This window comes from Platichthys flesus, chromosome 10 (genome assembly GCF_949316205.1).
Source record: "Platichthys flesus chromosome 10, fPlaFle2.1, whole genome shotgun sequence".
In the NCBI taxonomy this organism is placed as follows: Eukaryota; Metazoa; Chordata; class Actinopteri; order Pleuronectiformes; family Pleuronectidae; genus Platichthys; species Platichthys flesus.
Genome location: NC_084954.1, coordinates 21526210 through 21547491, shown reverse-complemented (window position 1 = coordinate 21547491; position 21282 = coordinate 21526210). Strand labels below are relative to the sequence as shown.

The window sequence follows — 21282 nt, the reverse complement described above, 5'->3', positions numbered from 1 at the left end:
GTTTTACCACACAGAGCAACGAAATGCTTACTCTCCTGTATGAATTAGGGATGGGCGTTCGATTAAACAGTATTCATCGATTGTCGGGAGAATTAATGAAGAATTTTCGATTAATCATTCATATTTTCAAGTCCAAAAATTCACTATTTATAGGCTATATTAAAATGAAGTGAAAAAACTAAGCGTGTTTACTTAATGAGATCTTTATTACAAAATGAACAAAATACGCGCTGCCGTAATCTTAAGCAGCGGAGCAGCGGAGCCGACAGCTAGAAGGTTTTGCCAGATCTGGTTTTGCCAGATGTAATTCAAAACTATCAAACAAGGCACCGAGTCGAGAAAGCTTCATAAAAATAACCAGTAACTCACACACAACCTCAGCACCAGCCTACGGGTTTTTGTTGAGAAAGATGGGCATGTTAACATGCTCTGGGGTCAGACGCGACGCAGCCTGGTGACCGTCAGTCCAGCCGCCGAAAAAACTCGCTCTGAGGGGACTGACGTCCCTGTGATACACAGGTAGCTCCGTGCTAACTTGGCTAGCCGGGCCGTGGCTCCGGTGTTTGGGCTCCCCTCGTCCGTGTCAGACAACGCAGGCTCCTTGTCTCCCCCAGTCTCTGGGATGGCTTCGCAGTATTGGCAGTGAACCAAGTCGTTTTTTAAACTCAAAATGGTCCCACTCTACACTTCGCCATGACCTCTTAATGTTTACTTTGGAAATGGAAATACACGGTAACTCGCAGCCAGTCGCAGGTAACTGAATAGGCCTGTGGCGTTCTTTTCAAACACTGCCCCCCATGGTCAAATGTGTAATTAGCGAATTTCTCGATGAAAAACTAATTTCATCGACATAATTCTTAATGATCAATTAATCGATCGTCGATTAATTATGGCCATCCCTAGTATGAATCATCATATGTTCAGTTAGACTGCACTTTCGGCTAAATGGTTTATCACACTCAGAGCAAGCAAATGGTTTCTCTCCTGTATGAATCCTCATGTGATCAGATAGATTGCCCTTTTGTCTAAATGTTTTACCACACTCAGAGCAACTAAATGATTTCTCTTCTGTATGAATCCTCATATGTTCAGTTAGATGGCTCTTATGTCTAAATGTTTGACCACACTCGGAGCAACTAAATGCTTTCTTACCAGTTTTACATTTCAAATCACTTAGAGGCTGTTTGTAATTTTTTGTATTTAAACCAGACTGAGGTTCCCTGGTCTGCATCCAATCATCTTCACTGTCTACAGTCTTGTCCTCAGTACCTTGTTGTAAATGTTCATCAGGACCTGAGATCCTGGCTGGTTCTTGTCCTCCACTGTCCGCTCTGTTCTCCTCCGTCTGAATCTGATGAAGCTGTGACAACTCCGGTTTCTCTTCATATTCATCACTCTTCACAGTGACAGCAGTCAATGTGAACATGATATCAGCTTGCTCAAGCTCTTGAAGCTGCTTCCCCTCCTGATTGGTCCACGGTTCCTCCTGTTCCTCTTTAATGTGGGGGGGCTCTGGGTCCTCCTGGTCCCCAAGGGGGCTCCACTGCTGCTGCTCAGGGGGAACCTCTTCTTTGTGTTTTAAAAAACCTGTGTTATGTTCGATGTCGACTTCTATTATTTTTGAGTGATCACATTCAGGAAGCAGAGATGTGGAGATGGTTCATAGCTGGTCTTACGAGGCAGCTCGTTAAGTTAGCTGGATTAAACCAAGTGTTTCCAGGATAAAAGTTTTATATTTTGAGGCCAAATAAACAATTTCAGCACGAGCAGAGCAGAGTGGATGTTAGTTAGTTGGTTAAGCTATTTGCAGACACGACCTGTGGGTTGAAACAAGATAATTGTCTCCAGAGTTTCTCCAGGGTTTGTGGTTCACACATGAACAGGACTAGTTCAGATCAGTAGTTTGGGAGTTTTTTAAGACAGAGACCAAACAACATGTTTCTCTGTAAACTCTGCAAAGCCAAAATGATCACAGCAGCACGACCGTGATGCACGAGTACTTGAAGCTGAAGCATCATGGGGAGATTTCTCAAGATGACAGGTGGAGCGGGACAGAACCGCAAGTTTTACTTTTTGTCAAGGAACAAGTGTAATATATTACGATTATCAACACGTGGAATGGAATAGGAATAGACTGGAATAGCAGGGATCTCCTTAACTGCACAACTCCAGTGACTGATTCAATCTACTTTGTAAACAAGTTTTAGTACTTAAATGAAACCCAGATTCTCCAGTTCAGAAAAAGTGTTGCTATGACAAACAGGGATTTTAGTCATCCATGTGTCACACCAATCGTTTGAAATCAAGCATCTCACAAAAAGGGTATATTGTTATTAATATAAACAGTATAGTGATGTAGAAATTTATACTAATTTAAAAATGTGCTAATATCATAAATATTCACAAAATATGTGTCTCTTCTCAGGATGAGACGAAGCAGGAAGGACTTTTTACACATTAGGAGCACCCCAGATGTGTGCTGAGCTTTCTAACAGCATCTTGCAGATGATTATCAAGGGCATGTGACCCCTGGCTGCAGTGAAGGGTCAAAGCTCCTAATCCTTGTATCAAACAGACATTGTTTTAAACTAGGGTTGGGCATAATTAATCGAGGATCGATTAATTGATCATTAAGAATTTCGTCAAGGAAATTATTTTTTCATCAAGAAATTCGCTAATTACACATTTGACCACGGGGGCAGTTTTTGAAAAAAACGCCACAGGCCTACTCAGTTACATGCGACTGGCTCCGAGATAAAGTGTATTTCCATTTCCAAAGTAAACATTAAGAGGTCACGGCGAAGTGTAGAGTGGGACCATTTTGAGTTTAAAAATGACTTGGTTCACTGCCAATACTGCGAAGCCATCCCAGAGACTGGGGGAGACAAGGAGCCTGCGTTGTCTGACACGGACGAGGGGAGCCCAAACACCGGAGCCACGGCCCGGCTAGCCAAGTTAGCACGGAGCTACCTGTGTATCACAGGGACGTCAGTCCCCTCAGAGCGAGTTTTTTCGGCGGCTGGACTGACGGTCACCAGGCTGCGTCGCGTCTGACCCCAGAGCATGTTAACATGCCCATCTTTCTCAACAAAAACCCGTAGGCTGGTGCTGAGGTTGTGTGTAAGTTACTGGTTATTTTTATGAAGCTTTCTCGACTCGGTGCCTTGTTTGATAGTTTTGAATTACATCTGGCAAAACCAGATCTGGCAAAACCTTCTAGCTGTCGGCTCCGCCACTCCGCTGCTTAAGATTACGGCAGCGCGTATTTTGTTCATTTTGTAATAAAGATCTCATTAAGTAAACACGCTTAGTTTTTTCACTTCATTTTAATATAGCCTATAAATAGTGAATTTTTGGACTTGAAAATATGAATTAATGAAATTCTTCATTAATTCTCCCGACAATCGATGAATACTGTTTAATCAAACGCCCATCCCTAATTCATACAGGAGAGTAAGCATTTCGTTGCTCTGTGTGGTAAAACATTTAGACAAAAGGGCAATCTATCTGATCACATGCGGATTCATACAGGAGATAACCCGTTTAGTTGCTGAGAGTGTGGTAACACATTTAGACACAAGTGCAATCCAACACTCAGTACAAGTCATGAGAACCTGAACAGAACTGAACTTTAATTTGTGTTTGTTTGATTCTCTCCAGAGTTTATGAGACACACACACACACCCCTTGCTCCTGGTATTTTACGTGATGGCCTATACACGATTTTTTTTGTTGAACACATTCATGCACAACACTTAAATGACCAGCAATCTGTAAATCGGACCTATCGATCAACCCTAGACCTGAAGGTAGTTATAACTCGTTTGAAAATCTTATATTATCAGCAAAGACATTTTGTGTGGAGGCTAGTGCTGTTAGCAGGTTGTGTTGTGTGTGTGAGGGGGTGGGGGGCTAGTATGTAGTGGTGGGGGATAGGGAGAGACTTTACAGGAGTTTTCATTAGTCGAGGACAGCTGGCGAGAGTCTACGGTGAACAGTGATCGCACGGCAGGTTCTTGAGTGTTGTGCTCGCCACGCTCCCCCCCCCCCCCCCCCCCCCCCCCTCCGCTCGAGGGGCCGTAGCAGCTACTACGAGCCCAGTAGTAGCTGCTATGAGCGTCGGTAGTAGCTGCTGTAGCTTGAAGTTAGCTACGGATGTTTGTAGCAGCTGCTACGAGCTCCGGTTGTAGCTGCTGTAGCTTGAAGTTAACTACGGATGCTTGTAGCAGCTGCTATGAGCTCCGGTTGTAGCTGCTGGAGCTTGAAGTTAACTACGGATGCTTGTAGCAGCTGCTATGAGCTCCGGTTGTAGCTGCTGGAGCTTGAAGTTAGCTACGGATGCTTGTAGCAGCTGCCAAGAGCTCCGGTTGTAGCTGCTGGAGCTTGAAGTTAGCTACGGATGCTTGTAGCAGCCGCTACGAGCGTCTGCCGTAGCGAACTTCCAGCCCAGTGCTGCCGTGGGAAAAAATCAGCGGCACAGTACTAACGGGTGGACACTCGAGCGGAGGGGGGGAAAGAGCGTGGAGAGCACAACACTCACAAACCTAACTTCAAGCTACAGCTGCTGCTACAGCCGCTCGTTCAAGATACCGGAGGATGTTGTTGTCATAATGTGCGGGACTAGAACGATTATTCATTACCAGCCCTAGTTAGGGAAAATGTGTCCTTGTATCTTTGTATGCATGACAGTAGTACAAACATGAATAACATTGCTGCTTTTGGTGTTCAGGCAAGCACATCTGTTCACGGTGCTAGGCTACATCACGTAGCATGCCAGACGGACCCACCAAAGATGCGCACACATGGAACGCAGCTTTCTATGAAAACACTGCGACCTCACTACAAAAGTACAGGTTTGTTTACCCTCAGTTACTTCGTCATGTCATTGATTGTGTCTCCGTGTTAAAGTTGTAACAGCATCTCATTTGTTGTGACTCCATGGATACTGTGTCTGTTTTATCATAGGCACACAGAAAACTGTGCTGCACTGATGTCGGTGTTGGGACCTCAGCTGTAAGAGACCTCGCTTGGAGGAGGGAGAGGACAACCCAATTTGTTCAAGTATGGACTTCGGAGAGCCACAGGATGCTACCTATGATCCTGATGACTCGATCACAGTCTTGACTGAGTCAGCAGATGTGACGTGAGTGACTCAATATTTAATCTAAACATTTCAATAATCAGATGGATTACCATCCTACACTTTTTTAGCTGTTGCAGCCTTTGGGTGAAATCTTTGTCTTTCTAATAGAATGGAATCTTCCAACCCTGTTCATAAGTAACCCACATATATTGTCTATGAAAACTGCCTCCTGGAGCTGTTTGAGGTTTGTCCTGTGTGTCGGCCGGGGACAGATGTAATATATAAGAAGGGCGAGTGCAAAGCAAAGCCGGTGAAAGCAGATAGAATCTTCCATGATTCTCACAGGCTCTATTTAAAATCCAAACAATGTACAAACAGTATGTGAAACATAAATAACATATCAATTAACTGCTGTCTTAAAATGGTCTTCACCATTGGTCTTCACCATTTAAAGACCATTTATTTGTCGTTCTGCACGATATATAGAATAATATAATTATAAAAAGAAAATAATAAATACAAAAAAAGTGCAAAATGTCCAACTTTTCCCCCCAATTTGTATTACAGATTACGTGGATAACCTGTTGGACCTCATCTTTCACGAGGTTTTCAGGACCCGGCCCCATATTTGAATAGGTGCTGAAGATCTCAAAACCTGAGGATCTCTCTGCTAAGTATGATAAACCTGACAAGCAGGAAGTTATAGCCAGCTATGTGTCGAGTTTCAATCAAGGTCAGGTCTGATCCCTGTATAACTTCCCTGAGCATCAGGGAACACTCTGCGTATCAGGAGGGCAGGACCACCCTGATTCTCGGGCCAGGATGGCCTCAACACCAGCTCACAAAGCTTCTGTACGCCAAATACCTGTAACGGCTGAGCAAAGTTCACATTGTATTTAGAGAATAAAAGGTGATACACAAATATAACGTGTTTCTTTGTTTACAGTATGGCTACTGATGGCACAAATTGTATTTTTGTAATCAATGTTTTTATTATACTTGGTATTTTTTGTATTTATTACCTCTGTCCCAGCCAGTACATTTAATAACTATGATTAATAGGCTCTGTGGCAATCTTTCTGACACATAAAAGTTTATAGAAACAGTTGTGTACTTTTAATGTTTGATATGTAACATGTCAACAATTGACTTGTGTAAGTTGAGCAGTTTAAGTATTTTATTATATTATGTAAGTAGAGTAATTTATGTATTTTATTCCTCAGTCATATTTGTATTGCAGAAATGACTGATATCTCATGCATAAAATAAAACAAAACTTACTGCTCTATTCCTCTTAGACATAAAGGCCCATAATCTGCCCTATAGATGTTGAATGCATTCTGTAGTGAGAACACATTCAAACACACAGGCTAATTAATGGAGGTAAAAGCGTTATGTCCTACACCTCCATGAGAGAGGGGAGGGGTGAGAAGGGGGAGGGATGAGAGGGGTGAAAGGGGGATGGGTAAGAGGGGGGCGGGGCCCTCAAAACGGGTTGATCTGAGGAGGGCTGTTTAAGACAGAGTAAAAAGGTGCTGTTTTAAATTATCCTTCTGGTATTTTTACCAAAAAATGTTACAGATATTTCATTACGACCCCAAGGAACCATATCAACTGTGGTGAAATGGGCATTATATGTCCCCTTTAAGATTACGGTAGCGCATATTTTGTTCATCTTGTAATAAAGATCTCAATGAGGAAACACGCTTTGTTTTTTCACTGCATTTTAATTTAGCCTATAAATAGTGAATTTTTGAACTTGAATATATTAATGATTAATCGAAAATTCGTCATTAATTCTCCCGACAATCGATGAAGACTATTTAATCGAACGCCCATCCCTATTTTAAACGTGTCATTCCCTTTTAGGAGTGTTAGTTTGATCAACTCGTGTTAGCCGATGCTAGCTAGCGTTAGCCTGTGAGCGGTTCCTCCATGGACTTACCAACTCTGTGCAGCCGGAGTTCGGGCTTCATCGCGGCATCGAGGAGCCTCCCCTCACGCTCTGAACGCTCCATTTTGTCTTTATACACCGCCACGGTTTCCTCAAACAATGAGACCATCTCCTCATCCGCCGCCACTAGCCGCTCGGTTACCATCGCTCTCAGCGCCGGGACTTGAGCCGTTTCTCCTCCTTTCTCCACCTGCAGCACAAAGTCTTCAACGGCTGCGCTGATCCGCTCATGTAACAACACCCGCAGAAGCTGCATGTCGCACATGCTGCTCCACTTTGCGCACTTGGAGTCTCGGAGCGAATGAGTATATACAGAGGATGTGGCGTCATACATCGGCTTCTGTGAGGACGGATGTATTCCAAAACGCACCAGGATGAGTTATAAGGACGACAAGCCCTTGTTTAACAGCCATGTTTGGAGAAGGAGGTGGCCCTTAAGATAGGTTCAGGTTGGCTAAATACTCTATTGACAAGGAGATTAAAGAGGACAAACGAGATTACTTGAAGAAGCTGGAACAACAATTTGCAGCTAACGACTCCTTGTCAGTCTGGAAAGGCTATCTTTCCATCTGACATGCCCACCGTCCCGCGATTTGTTGTGGTTCCTCTATGTCAGAAACGATACGCTAGTTGGTGCGAATGGGATTACGACCCACATTGACGTCACCCACCATCATCTCACCGGCTCCGGGGAGATGCCGTCGACGGAGCCCGGGCTGACACTGCCGACACTGCATTAGGGTGAAGCTCGGATCCTGCGAAAAGCGTTTAGTGTCCCGGGGGTCTCCGCCTCGACGATCGGCATGTTTATGTGGCCACTTCGATACCTGAGGGGTAGCAGCATAAGCTAACGCTAGCTTGCAGCAACTTAGATCTAAATCTACGCGAGGGCAGCTCACTGGGAGCATCGGAGACTTCCCTGCGTTGTATCCGGCTCAAGGTAAGCAGCTAGTTAACACGCGACAAAAGCAACGGGGGGAGCACCAGTGACACGGTGCGATCCGAGACGTCCCTGCATAGCACCGTGTCACTGCCGCTTCCCCGGCTACAGCGGGGAAGTGGCAGACACCAGCATAGTCAGCCAGCGCAGGGAGACGCCTGCGTGAGAGGTGGGGCGGGGCCCTCAAAACAGGTCAATCTGAGAAGGGCTGTTTTAGACAGGGTAAAAAGGTGCTGTTTTAAATGATCCTTGTGGTATTTTGACAAGTATGTTACAGACATTTCATTAAGACCCAAAGGAAACCATATCAACTTGTGGTAAAATGGGCATACAATGATTCCTTTAAGTGCCAGGGCCAAGTGCATTGAGCGCCACTATTGACTCCGTATGGTAATTTTTAATTAAATCTTAATTATCTTAATTTTTTCCTTTTCCTTTTTTACTGAACGAGTCAATCCCCTTACAATTATCTCTCAGTTGTCATGTACTTGGTGTCAAAACAGAGTTTCAAAGCAAGTGTCTTTCAATTAAATTTCTAAGTGTAAATGTATGAACTCTGCTCCTTCCACTCTAACCTCTGAACCTGGCTGTGACACCTCAGAAGTGAATTTAACCCGCCATCATCAGACACAGACACACAGAGGAAAGCAGAGACAGATATCATCCTTAACTTGAAAAAACTGCTTTGGACCATCAATTTAACTTCAAACTGTTCGTTAATTAATTAGAAACCTACTCTTTGGACTCACTGACTACGTCGGTACTCTGTTATTAACACGCGCTGTGTGTCCGCTATAAGGCCCAGCTGTAGGGTTATCTCCAGCATTTCCTTCAATACTAGTTGGATTATGTACTAAACACTAAGCACTTCAAATATCCAGAAATTATCCATTACACAGTGGAAATGTTGGACGTTACTTTGAAAAATCTACAAATCTATACAGTGGTAAGGTTTGACCTTCAGTATATAGGTAGTCAGAGAGGTCTTGAACACAGGCACTTCAGTCTAACTCTGAACTCATTCAGCAAAGTGTTTTTATAGTACGTTGAAATACCCAGAAATGATATATTCCACATTTGAAATGTTGGATTTTACTTTGAAAAATCTCCAAATGTATAAAGTAAAAATGTTTGGTCTTCAATACATTGATAGTCAGAGAGGTCCTGAACACAGGCATATCTGTCTCACTCTGGACTTATTGAGCAAAGAGTTTTTATAGAACTTTAAAATCTCCAAATCTATACCAGATATATCCAGAAATTATATATTCAACAGTTGAAATGTATTTTTACAGTACTTTGAAGTATCCTGAAATGATCTATTCCACAGTGAAAATGTTGGACTTTACTTTGAAAAATCTCCAAATATATTCAGTAAAAATCGTTGATATTCATGTATGTAGGGAGTCAGAAAGGTCCTGAACACAGGCATATCAGTCTCTCTCTGAACTTATAGACTTAAGTGTTTTACAGTACTTTGAAGTATCCTGAAATGATTTATTCCACAGTGAAAATGTTGGACTTTGCTTTGAAAAATATCTTAATCTAAACAGTAAAAATGTTTGATATTCAGTATGTAGGTAGTCAGAGAGGTCTTGAACACAGGCATATCAGTCTCATTCTGAACTTATTGAGCAAAGTGTTTTTAAAATACTTCGAAGTATCCTCTAATGATCGATTCCACAGTGAAAATGGGCTTTACTTAGAAAAATCTCATAATCTATACAGTAAAAATGTTGGACTTTACTTTGACAAATATCTTAATGTAAACAATTAATATGTTTGATATTCAGGTTGTAGGTAATCAGAGAGGTCCTGAACACAGGCATATCAGTCTCTCTCTGAACGTATTGATTAAAGTGTTTTTTTTAGGACAACAGCAGTAAAGAAATCACTTTTTTCTGTTTTCTAGAAACCATTACTGACTTAATTTCCAATACAAGAGTATTTCCACACTTCCAATAGCCAGATCCATTGAACCGAAGGTCGACGGTTCGATCCCATTCTGCCCCATTCCGCATGCCTAGGAGTCCGTGGGCCAGATAGTGAACCCCAAATTGCTGCACATAGATGCACTGTATGTATGTGTGTGAAAGTGAAAGTTGAGTGGTCATCAATACTAGATATAAATACAATATACAGACCATTTACAGACAATCACACTATGCACATATAGGAACATTCAGCTTCGGAAATAATGAAAATGTCTCATGGAAAACATTTAAGAATAATTAAACGGAAATAACCTCAATACAGATTTAACTAATCTATCACGGTAAAACTCAATATTAGTTATCCCAATTTTAATAAGAATATACATCCAAAAATGTTGTACAATCCTTGATAATAAGCTTAAAGAAAAAAAGGGCATTGTTTTCTACTATTAGCTTCTTAAGATTCGTTTATTCATACCAAACACATGCACAACACACTCATGCAATGGTAGGTAAATTTATCCTCTGCTTTTAACCCATCTGGTGCAGGACACAAAGAGCAGTGAGCGACCATGTACAGCGCCCGGGAAGCAGATGTTGGGGGAGTAAGGTGCCTTGCTCAGGAGCACTAGACAGGGTAGGGAGACTCTTGGATTTTTGGACAGATCAATCCAGGTTCGTCTTTTGTTGTCTCTCCATGGAGTCGAACCAGAGACGAACCAGAGACCTTCTCTGCCCATAGTCCAAGTTTCTACCACTAGACCACCGCCTCTCAAAGGCGGTGATACCACTCTGATACCAGCAGTGCACCCTTGGAACTTGGTCCCGATGTACTTCAGCGGAGACCTGGCTCAGATTTGTTGGTTCTTACTTTAAAGTTCAATATCTGTTTAATGTTTCATGTAACCAATGATCAGTTCTGTACTTTTGAATTAAATCCTTCAGTTAAATTTTTTACCAAGGTTGAATCAACAAAGTTCTAAATTGTTGTGCATTTGACAGGTTAGTTATCTTTACCTATATTACCTTAGCTGTATTCCAAGCATGGTTTTGTCTGTTTTTTAATTGTTTTGTGTATCTAGTTGCATCTGTCCGAGCGTATCCCACATACATAAAAAGCATCCATATTTTGTTAGAGGTGCATTTAAGATTCAAACCCACCTCTGTCAGTGATAGAACACTTTTGGAAAAAACAGGGGAGGATGGAAATATTTTGTTATGTACTGAAGGGTCTGTTGCACTTCTTATAAAATAATTTACAGAAAATGTGTGTTATACATAGTTCAATCAAACATACAATACAACCAAGGGAGCTTGATTTAACTTTAGATGAATATCAGTTGAGTGATATATGAAATGAATTGTGTAGTATGCGGATGTAACAGGATATTTTGTTAACATGGCCATATCTCAATTCCACCCCTAATAATGATGCTTTTAAAACCTAAGAAGATTTCCAAAAAATTGAACATTCCAAGAGACACCATTGGGAGCAGTACAGGGAAGTTTAAAACGTATTGCACAGCTGCAAATCTGCTTGGCCACAAGAGAAAGACCAACATTTCATTGAGAGCCCTTAGTAATTTAATCAGGAGGATTTAGAAAACCCCTGTGTCACTGCAAATCACCAACATGATGAAGGCGGGCCAAGTGGTTCAGGAGCAACCATAAGACAACCACTGAATACACAAAGACTGTCAAAGGTCAACTAGAGCAGACCAGGCAGAATTTGGACATCACAGTATTGTGAGACAGTTTTACTTTATCGACACATTCCTCAATGCTCGGACCTATGAGCTTGTAGGTAAGGGAACAAACATTTGCGACATGTGTTTATTTATCACTGGTTGTAGCCAGTCTGTCTTGAAGAATGACTAACTGTGCAAACAACAAACATTCCAGTTCAAACTCAACTAATCTGGTCTTTGCTACTTTGACTATATGAATAACTGATTTCGGTGACTCTGTACCACGGATCAATCAGTCCGTCTAGGCTTCTACATTTCAAATACAGTTAAAGACACATGAAAACAAGGTTACTTTTTTAAAACTTTAATGACATGCAAAAGAATTCCAATAATTGTATCAGCAATAAAATGTATAAAATGTTAACATTAACGTCTTAAAATAATTATATAACAGTAAGAATGTTCTGAAATGATTTTATTTCTACATGAACCTACTCAAACATTCTACCTCTCTGATGCTGTTAATCACAAACTATCTCTCACAGCAAAGTCAAAGGCAGTGATAATATTTGACTACTTCTAATCAAAAAAACTCTAATTAAGTTTCAAAGTAAAACACTTTTTAAACACAATAAACTATTCATCCATCACGTTCCCCTTCATTATTTGGGTAAACTCAATTATTTGAGACCCTGCAAAAAAAATCTGTCACACAAAAATTACAAGATAGAGCAAAACAATTTTTTTTTAACATCTTTGGTTGATAAAATGTTTTTTAAGGGGGTTATTGGATTTATTTGAGTCATGCAATATATTGTGAGTTTACTAAACCAAGCAGATTTTTCCTGAAATGAAACAGATAGTAGTTTTGGATTGAATCCTCAGCAGGAATTCAGATTTATTTTTTACCTCAAACATAAGAGACTCACTGCTGTTCTGTTGCAAGTAACAACCAGAAATGAGTTAACAGTACCACAAAATAAGAGAAAAAAATACAAGAGAAAATTTAGAATCGGTGAAACAAAGACTGAAATGATTCACCTAATGCAAGTGTTTTTCATGAAAGGTCATGAAAGGTTCATGAAAGGTCAGCGGTCAAATAGCTCTGGAGATCAGATCTCAGGACACATTTGGGTCTGTTAACCCCTGAACTTAGCACTGACCACTTGAGATTGCAGCTCTCAGGTTGGATGTTAATACCACGTCTGAAAGGCGTCGAACACTAATTTGAGTCACAGGCCTCACTGGCTGTACTCTGACATTGTGATTGTTCCCTGAAAAAATGAACTGAGAAATGAACACAGAATGAAATCAGCTTGACAATAAAGGCTTCACCTGTGTTATTAAGACGCGTGTGATGAACTCACAGGATACAAATGACTAAGTATATGGTAAATCTTAGAACTTTGAACATTATTTGCAACAAAAATCAAGTATTCCATCAAGAGGAATATCACTAATGTACAGCAACATTTAGAAATTATGTTCATTGTCAATATCAAAGCTGTGAAGGGCAAGAAGCAGAAGGGCAAAAAGAAATGGGGGAAATGCCACAGCAGACACAGCACTGCATTCTGGGAAAATAGCACATCTGGACAAAAACAGTGGTCCGATACATATTGAATCAATTTTTCAAAGTAGGTTTGACCTGTTTAAGACAGTTCCAGGATGTGTCAGCTTGTGCTGTGAGAACATATTGAGATGAAAATCAACCAGCTGCTCCTTGGAAAGAAAAAAGGCTCTGCCGCTCCAACAGTTTAGATTCATAATTTAAAAGTTATTAGAGAAAATGGAAACTTTTAGCGGCTGTACGATAAACAACCTACGATAAACAAATTTCAAGGTCATTAAATGTACCAATACATTTTCTTAAAAGGCCAATCATATTATTTATCCAATAATAATTCACAGTCTAACAGGAACATGTACAGTCTCTATGTTTTCGTCAATGACGCCGTTTACATGGACACCAAAATTCGGACAATTCACCTTATTCTGAATAAGACATTATTGCGATTTTGATGTTGACATGAGCTCCTAAGAGAATTCTCCATACATATTCCATGTCACATAGCAGAAACCGATTATGCTCCCGATTATGCTCCTCTGGTTTTAAAATCCCAACCTGAATGTACAATGCTACCGTCTGCTACGTGTTTTCTTCCTAATTTTTTTATAGCTACAAATGTTGATGTCGCAAAATGCTGTAAAAATTCTAATAAGGCGTTATACTGCGATCAAGACGTATACATGTCTAGATAATGTGAACATGGAGGAAATACTACTCATATCCTAATTCAAATATTACTTATTCTGAATATGACCTTATTCGGTTAAAGGTAATCAGAACAGTAGTGTCTTATTCAGAATATTTGCTTAATTGGGTTAATATCCGATCTACTAGCCTCTATGTAATTGTTGTCGCTGACAAAACAGAACTGTTTCATTTTTAGGGGTATAAGACTCTCAGGCGGACTTTTTACAGACATGGATGAAGTAGCAGGGAGCCTCGGTCTGGCTGGGGACATATGTCTTGAAGTCTCCATAGACGCTGTGCTCCATTTTGCCGGTGAAGGCCTTGTTCAGCAGCCCTTTGAAGTTCTCCAGACGGTGAGGGTAGTAGGACAGACGGAATTTACTGGTCAAGACAAACAGAGCACACATAAGTTACTATTCCCACAATCATTCAACAAATGTTCTCCCCAATGTGTCTACCATGTCTTGGAAAGGAGTCTCTCGACCTTGACAGTGTGGGATAGCACACAAAAGCATAAGAGGGTCATCAGGGTGAAACAAAGCAATACACACTGTAACATGAAGAATATGCTCAAAGATTTCATTGCTGCCTTTTCAAAAATACTTTCATTCAAAAACGACTTATCCACCTATCTTGTCTTTTGACATTTTCATAGATTTCCCAAGAAAATAAGCTTGACAGAAAAAAAAGTTTAAATGAAAAATGCAACATATTAATAGGACTGATATCTATGAGTTGGTGCAATTTGAAAACACAATATGTGTCATAGATGCTTTATGTGACAGTCACTACAGGGTCATGAATCTTTCTCCCTCTTTCTGATTTCATACAGGGTTATCACTCTCACAAGTTTGTCTCGCAGTCTTCAAGCATAGCAGACATGTAGTGAGTCAGGGTTGGTGTCGTCTACTGAACATGTTAAAATCTTCTGCCGAAGTGCTTGTTACGTCATCTCACGTGTAGTTGTGTAAACTTTTTCAAATCTGACTGTTGCTTCTAGTCAGCAAACAGACGAGAGACCAAAGTTTGAATTCTCATCAAACCTTCAGGACAAAAAGTACCTATACATGCAGTTAACGCTCAAATAAGATCTATTGCTCAGACACAACATCAATAATTGATAACTGTTTGGGTCATTCCCTGTGTCTCATGCGACAGTGATCTGTATGGACGGTATTTCACTTATACTAAAGTAGCAATTTGATGACGTCTCCTTGAATTTAAGTAATTGGATCGAATGATTAATTGGTTAATCAAGAAAATGTATTTTAGTCCTTATTTACAGCCAATATTTGTTCACATTAGCCCTACAGTGAGCATTAAAACATCTGTGCAAAACAACCAGCCATACCTGACTTCAGGGAGATTCTGTTCAGTTGCCTTGGGCACTTGGATGGTGTAATCCAGAGTGATCATATGAGGCTTACTGTTGACCCACAGCACCGAGGTGGAGATGTCCTGAGTTAAATCACTCTGCAACACAACACACACGCGATTACACAGCACGCTGGTGAATAACTCTTCAGTGATGTCCAAATGTGAGCAGTTTAGAAGCGACTCAAAAACACCAGGAAGCTGCTCTCACTGTTGTGGATTGTTGAGTTGGACCATGAGAGCAGACACTGGGATTATGGGGAATCAGAAATGGATTTGACTCTTAACACGCTGCTGTTGACTTAGTATTTATATCCAGGCATTCCAGCTGGATAGTCCTCGCTTTGGCTGGATTTAAGAATATGGTTCTTTTTATGAGGAAAATATTGCTAATTGAAAATGGCTCATTGCCGTCAGCACCTGCTGTCATGTCTCTTTCGAGCTCATATTTCCTCGAGGATTTGTTATTTATGTAAAGGTATCCAAATCATAAAGTTCAGGATGAGAGAAAAAAAGTACAAAAGTGCAACCCCTGATATATGTATCACACTTAAAATGGGATATGCATACACACCACAACATAAACCATACACAACACGTCAAAAATAAATAAATGCAATTATACTATTAAATAAAAAAAAGTAGTTTTAATGTTGTCGGCTGATCCATGCATTTTTTCTCCAAAATATCATTTGTAAGTCAGTGCTTCGGACATCACCTGCTTTTCAACACAGTTAGCACTGACGCCTCACAGCAAATAATTTCATGGCTCAAATCCCCATTCGGCCGAGGTCTTTCTATGTTGAGTTTGCATGTTCAAACTTTATCTGTGTTGGTTTTCTCAGGTTTGTTATTTCATGCACATTTCCTTCTTTCATCAGTGCCAGTTTCATGGAAAATCTCTCAATATCCGGGAGTCTCTGGGTGAGCTTAAAGGTCTTAAACCCAGCTGCGAGTGTTTGTGTCAGTAAAGCATTCATACACAGTAGTGTCTGTCAAAAGTGTCTGTCCTCCTTACAGAGAAATGAAGAAAGTTTCATATCTATGTTCTCTTCAGGCAGCTAGTTTTAGTCATTGATTAGTTTCTTACTTTCCTGTTTGAGTCATGTTATAGTACCTTGTAGTAAATGTTTTTGCCTTTCGGCGCCTTCCCAGTCTCAAGGATGTAGTCGTAGTTTCGGTGGTCAATGATGAGGATCCCACCTGGTCTGACCATACTGGCAATGTTCTGAAGGGCCAGCTGATGATCACTCTGGTCCCCTGAGAACAACACAAATCCATAATATGATCAGGTAGAAATTAAGAGAACAATCTTCAAATGACATACTTGGAATAAGAGTTTTAACTGGAAGTGGAACTTTGCTGCCCACAACTTCTCACCCTGCTGTGTTGATGTACAAGTGTACTCTTGAGTGTGTCAGTACACTGTCACAGCACCGATGGGTGTGGTAAAAAGTGCAGCACACTTTAGACTTTCACATTTTGTTGACACATCTATTTATCAGTGAAATTTGTATCACAAAATCCTAAATTTGTGATTAAAAGATTACGTCTGTATTTTGCCGACCTAATTCGAAAAAGGAATGAAAGTAGCTGACTGTACCTTTAAAGTCTGGTAAATGGGCAAATGAGTTGCCCAGGCAGATGACAGCGTCAAAACCATCCCCTGGCTTCTGAATATCTTCTGATAACGACAGCCAGTTGGCCTCTTCAATAACTGCAGAGAAGAAGGACACAGGCACATATGCTCAAATTCAAATGTTTTGAATATTCAAAAGTCTCATTTCCATCTTGACAACATAAAATATTTCTTACCCCACTGATCAAAAGCTTGTTCTTTTCTTCTGTCCCATCTTGTCTTCAGCGCGTACTTCAGCATTTTGTCACTGGCATCCACACTCACCATATTGAAGCCCTCCTCCACCAGCATGATGGAGTCCACTCTGCAAAAAAAAAAAAAAAACACTGTAAACACAAGTGCTGCATTTAAAAAAGAACAGCATAACCTCTCAAGCTCAGCGAAAGAAGAACTTGTGAAATCTTTATTGATGTTGACTATCTACTGATTTGCCTGATAGGATTGAATCTTGCAACAGTGGTAGAAGCTATTATCCCCAACAAGAAAAGTAATGTAGTTTTATATACGTTTGTCTGTCAGATAGTTAGCAGATAGATTCGTGCTCAGGAAGTTAAATTTGGTGGGGTTATGGACAAAGGAGCTGACGCACAAATCACCTTTTACACTTTCTATAACATTAAGAAAGTTTCAACGTTGAGAGGATTTCAGTCGAGTTAGCTCCGAAACAATAACCTGAACATTCCCTCTCTAGATACACATCAGTCATAAGTTACATTATCTACCTGTGGAAAAGGCGCTGTTCACCACCAGCGTACCTCCATCCATCATTTAACTATAACAGAGTTTCTCAAAGTGGGGATCCAAGACCCGCAGGGGACCACGGCCCATAGCTTGGAGGTTCTTGTAATAATTGTTATCAATTGAAAATTAAGCCACATCATTAAAAGAGAGCACAAATACAGATAAGTACCACTGTACCAATATAAGGAGCATATTGTGGCAATTATTACCTCCCACATATGATTGTGACACATCACCTAAATTTCCCTCAGGCAGCACTTGTGTGCCCCTCCTGCTGCCTTCAAGCTTAGTAGCCTGCTAGCTAGCAATCATGTCAGATTTATGTAAGTCAGTCAAATCATCAAGTGATGCAAAGCCCCAACCAGGTAAACTGGAAAAAATATGATGACAGTTATCTCGACTTTAGTTTTATTGAGAGCAGCTACGGACGATTTTCTAAGTACTAGCTAATGAATCCATGAGGCCAGCCAAGGTAAAGTGAGATTACAAAGCACCCAGATGATTATTTTAATGAATTTAAAAGTATATGTTGTATGATGACAGTGACTAATGCAGAGTTTGATTTTATGACTCAAACTCAAGTTAAACCTCATGCTTGAGCACAGCTTGTAAAAAAGCTCTCTGATTCACGTGCAACTGTGCAGCTAATATCTGAAGGCAAAACTAAAAGTCCTCCATGGTTCGACTTATACAGGTCTTGACGTTCAGGGAATAACTTGCATCTCGCACTTTGCAGGCTCTTCTTCTATTCCATAAGTTGCGGCTAGTTGTGATGACAGACCTGGAAAGCCTGGCATCAGACGCACACTTGGCCAAAAATAGCAGTACCGTTTGTAACCTCATTCCACTATGATCGTGTTTACATCACCCAAGATGGTTGTGCTGCAGTGATACGCAATGCTACTATGGAACAGGGTCAAAGTTAGTGTGCTTATTTTCTCCACACCACCTGTGTTCTGTGAGATATGGAGCCTCACAATGTTTGTTTTGAAATGTATATGACTGCCGTGCTGAAAGAGGAAAGGTCGACCCTCGTCTTATAGGTGATAGTGTTGCATCTCCTGCACAACATTTCTAAGATTAGGCCAGTTGAGTATAGCGGGGGTAAGGGGGGCTTGGTGTTGTTGTCTTGAGTTCAGCCAATGGCCTTGTTGCTGTCCCAGAGCCCTGATACACTATCAGTGGAAGTAAACACGCTGCAGGGAACCAGTCAAAACCCACTGCAACAAGCCGGCACCAGCTGCACAACCACTGAACCCTACAGCTGCTCCTCCGCAAGAGACAGTGCGCTTCCATTTTTGCTGAATAAACAGTACACCCCCCAACCCCCAGCTCTCACTCAGTGGCCCTATGTGGGGCAGAACATATGTCAAACGTGGATAACTGGTGGCTGAAAAGCTGCACATGAGCCTTCTATATTATAACATACGAGAAAATTGAATGAACTCAGTAAAGTTGTGATCCAAGCCCCCAGATTGCTGCTTTAAGCAGTAACTGGTACATTGGCTTGTGCAACTCTGCACTTTCTTTCATTATTCCCTGACCTAATCCGGATTTCATTCCAGGGTAAAACAGGGCCAGTCGGCTGGAATTCCACAGAGTCAAACCAAACTATTTGCCTTAGAGGATGCATAATGTCCAAAACGTAAGATATTTCATATATTTTTATCAGTCTTTATTCATTTGTATTCGTTCCATTTTTCTCATATCTTTAAAATGTTGAATTATCACAACTTGCATGTGGGAATAAATGAAATATTAGTTATATTTTCATATTTGACACGTGACAAATCATCTTTATAAATACACTGTCGCGTCACACCCTGACTCAAACCTGATGGTTTTAGAATAGTCCTTCCGGCTGGTGGACTAAATACAACTTGAACTTATGGAATGAAAACAGAGTTGGCCTTTTATTTCATAGCCGAATGGCCCATTGGAAGCTAGAGATTCAGGCAATCCACGTGACATTCAAGCAAGTGTGTTATATTTGTTGTTATACACGGCTACACTTCAAAATGAGGCCACATTGAATGCGGTTTGGTAAGGCGTTCACCGCCACACCGGCCAAACCACCAGTGAACCGTGCCAGTGTGAAAGTGCTGAGTCGGCCTCATGTTACCCGGTTCCGCAAGCGACATCCAGCACCTTCCGCACCCCCTGCTCCCTCAGCAGAGACACCACCCAGCTCTTGTACTCCTGCGTCCGGCTCTGCGTGTCCCCGATGTACAGCTGCCACACTTTGGCCGCTTTGCCATCGGCGTACTGGTCAGGAAGACCCTCGGCGGCAACACCGAGGGAGCGGGTCCTGAACACGCTATCGACCGACATGTTGCTGCCGCTGTGAGTGCTCCGAGTGTTTCAGTGAGTGGGCTGCGGGTCGTCCTGTCCACGTGCGGGTCCACATCCAGGTTGTTGTTATTTATAGGCGGAGAAACTTTGACCCAATGAGACAGTGAGGGGACTGACGCCTACTTTCTGATTGGATGAGAGAGACCACCTCCGAGTTAATGTTTACGTACAGGAAGTGGAACCTGCTTCTTTTTTTTTTTTTTTCAGAATAAAACAAATCATTTAGCGTTGGATAAAAAGAAACAGTAAATATTTTTGATAGTTGAAATCATGTGATTGCAGTTTGGATGAAGGTTTTACTTACTAAATGACAATAGTTACTATGTTGGAACAACCAGGCAGGATGTTCAAACAGTCCTCAGCTCATCCTGGCACATCAACATTAAATATTTACTGTATCTTAATATTGCTAATTTAATTTTGGATTAAGATGCACGTAATGAATACAGGTGTGAATTAACTTTTGAATAGTTTTTTCCCTTCATTGAATCTAATAAGAGACCTAGTCCATTCACAATACTAGTCCATGCATTTAAAATGTTTTTGACCCAATACCACAGAGCAGGGTCTCAATTCAGGGGCTGCATCCTTCAAAATGCCGCTGTCTACGCAGGTCATAAAGACCATCTACTTTTTGGGAAGTTGAGACTTTAAAGACCGACCAGGAATGGGATGGTCTGGCATCACCAGCTCATCCCACCCTTAATGCTGTTGCCTAGCAACAGAGCTGAAGTTGCCCCTCGGTTTTAATTATTTTTAAACTATTTTTCTGTTTGCTTGGGGTTAGGGTTAGGGTTAGCCAGATACTCAAATATTGGAGCCTTAATTTCTCACGGATGGAAGGTTGCATTTGAAGGAGCCTGAGGAATGGCACAGTCTGGTCGCGCTGCTTTGGCTTGGTCTGAGGCCTACTTCCTATTGGATTAAAGTAGAGATGCATCCCCAAATTCATCTTTTACATAACAAGCGTTGACTACGGAAATCGTCTTTCCCACCTTAATCAGCCTTCTTAGATAATACAGTTACACATTATTGTATATAAGGTAATGGTTGCCGTTATAATAAGTTACATGTATGGGGTCATTCAAATACTGCTCAATGTGGCTCTTTATGAATGACCTTAGAGAGAGCAGTTGACTTTAAGACTTTACTCAATGACTAAAGCGCCCAGACTTACTTATCATACTTATCCAGAGAAACTTATCATTTCATCATGAAGATGGTCCCACAGCTGCATGAAAGAAATGATGTGTGTAAAAGTTCTGCTCAACCAATATAATAATTTATTTGCAAGGGCAACAGCCATAAATGTTCTTTTTA

At 41.0% G+C, this 21282-nt stretch overlaps 1 protein-coding gene and 1 long non-coding RNA gene across 3 annotated transcripts; one reads left to right on the top strand and one right to left on the bottom strand.

Moving 5' to 3' along the window:
* The first annotated feature begins 4112 nt into the window (after window positions 1–4112).
* Window positions 4113–6136, top strand: LOC133962166 (uncharacterized). Of its 2 annotated transcripts, XR_009922086.1 has the most exons (4): window positions 4113–4612; window positions 4730–4853; window positions 4966–5143; window positions 5651–6136. It is a non-coding gene; the product is annotated as an uncharacterized LOC133962166 (long non-coding RNA). The 2 variants fall into 2 exon arrangements; XR_009922085.1 differs by having other exon boundaries at window positions 4113–4853.
* A 5811-nt stretch (window positions 6137–11947) lies between these two features.
* gnmt (glycine N-methyltransferase) lies at window positions 11948–20019 on the bottom strand. The gene is made up of 6 exons (XM_062396659.1): window positions 19733–20019; window positions 17046–17173; window positions 16834–16947; window positions 16348–16490; window positions 15208–15329; window positions 11948–14237 (listed from the first exon to the last, which is right to left on the bottom strand). The coding sequence occupies exons 1-6, from the start codon at window positions 19939–19941 to the stop codon at window positions 14066–14068; spliced, it is 888 nt and encodes a 295-aa protein (XP_062252643.1). The 5' UTR covers window positions 19942–20019; the 3' UTR covers window positions 11948–14065.
* Between the last annotated feature and the right edge of the window lie 1263 nt (window positions 20020–21282).

Bases quoted from the DNA above. Each gene is read 5' to 3' on its own strand.
- gnmt (XM_062396659.1), bottom strand. From the start codon at position 19,941: ATGTCGGTCGATAGCGTGTTCAGGACCCGCTCCCTCGGTGTTGCCGCC. The intron at 17,174-19,732 runs GTAACATGAGGC...TTTTTTTTGCAG, and splicing joins GATGTCGCTTGCGGAACCGG to AGTGGACTCCATCATGCTGG. The intron at 14,238-15,207 runs GTATGGCTGGTT...TGTCTTGACCAG, and splicing joins CAGAATCTCCCTGAAGTCAG to TAAATTCCGTCTGTCCTACT.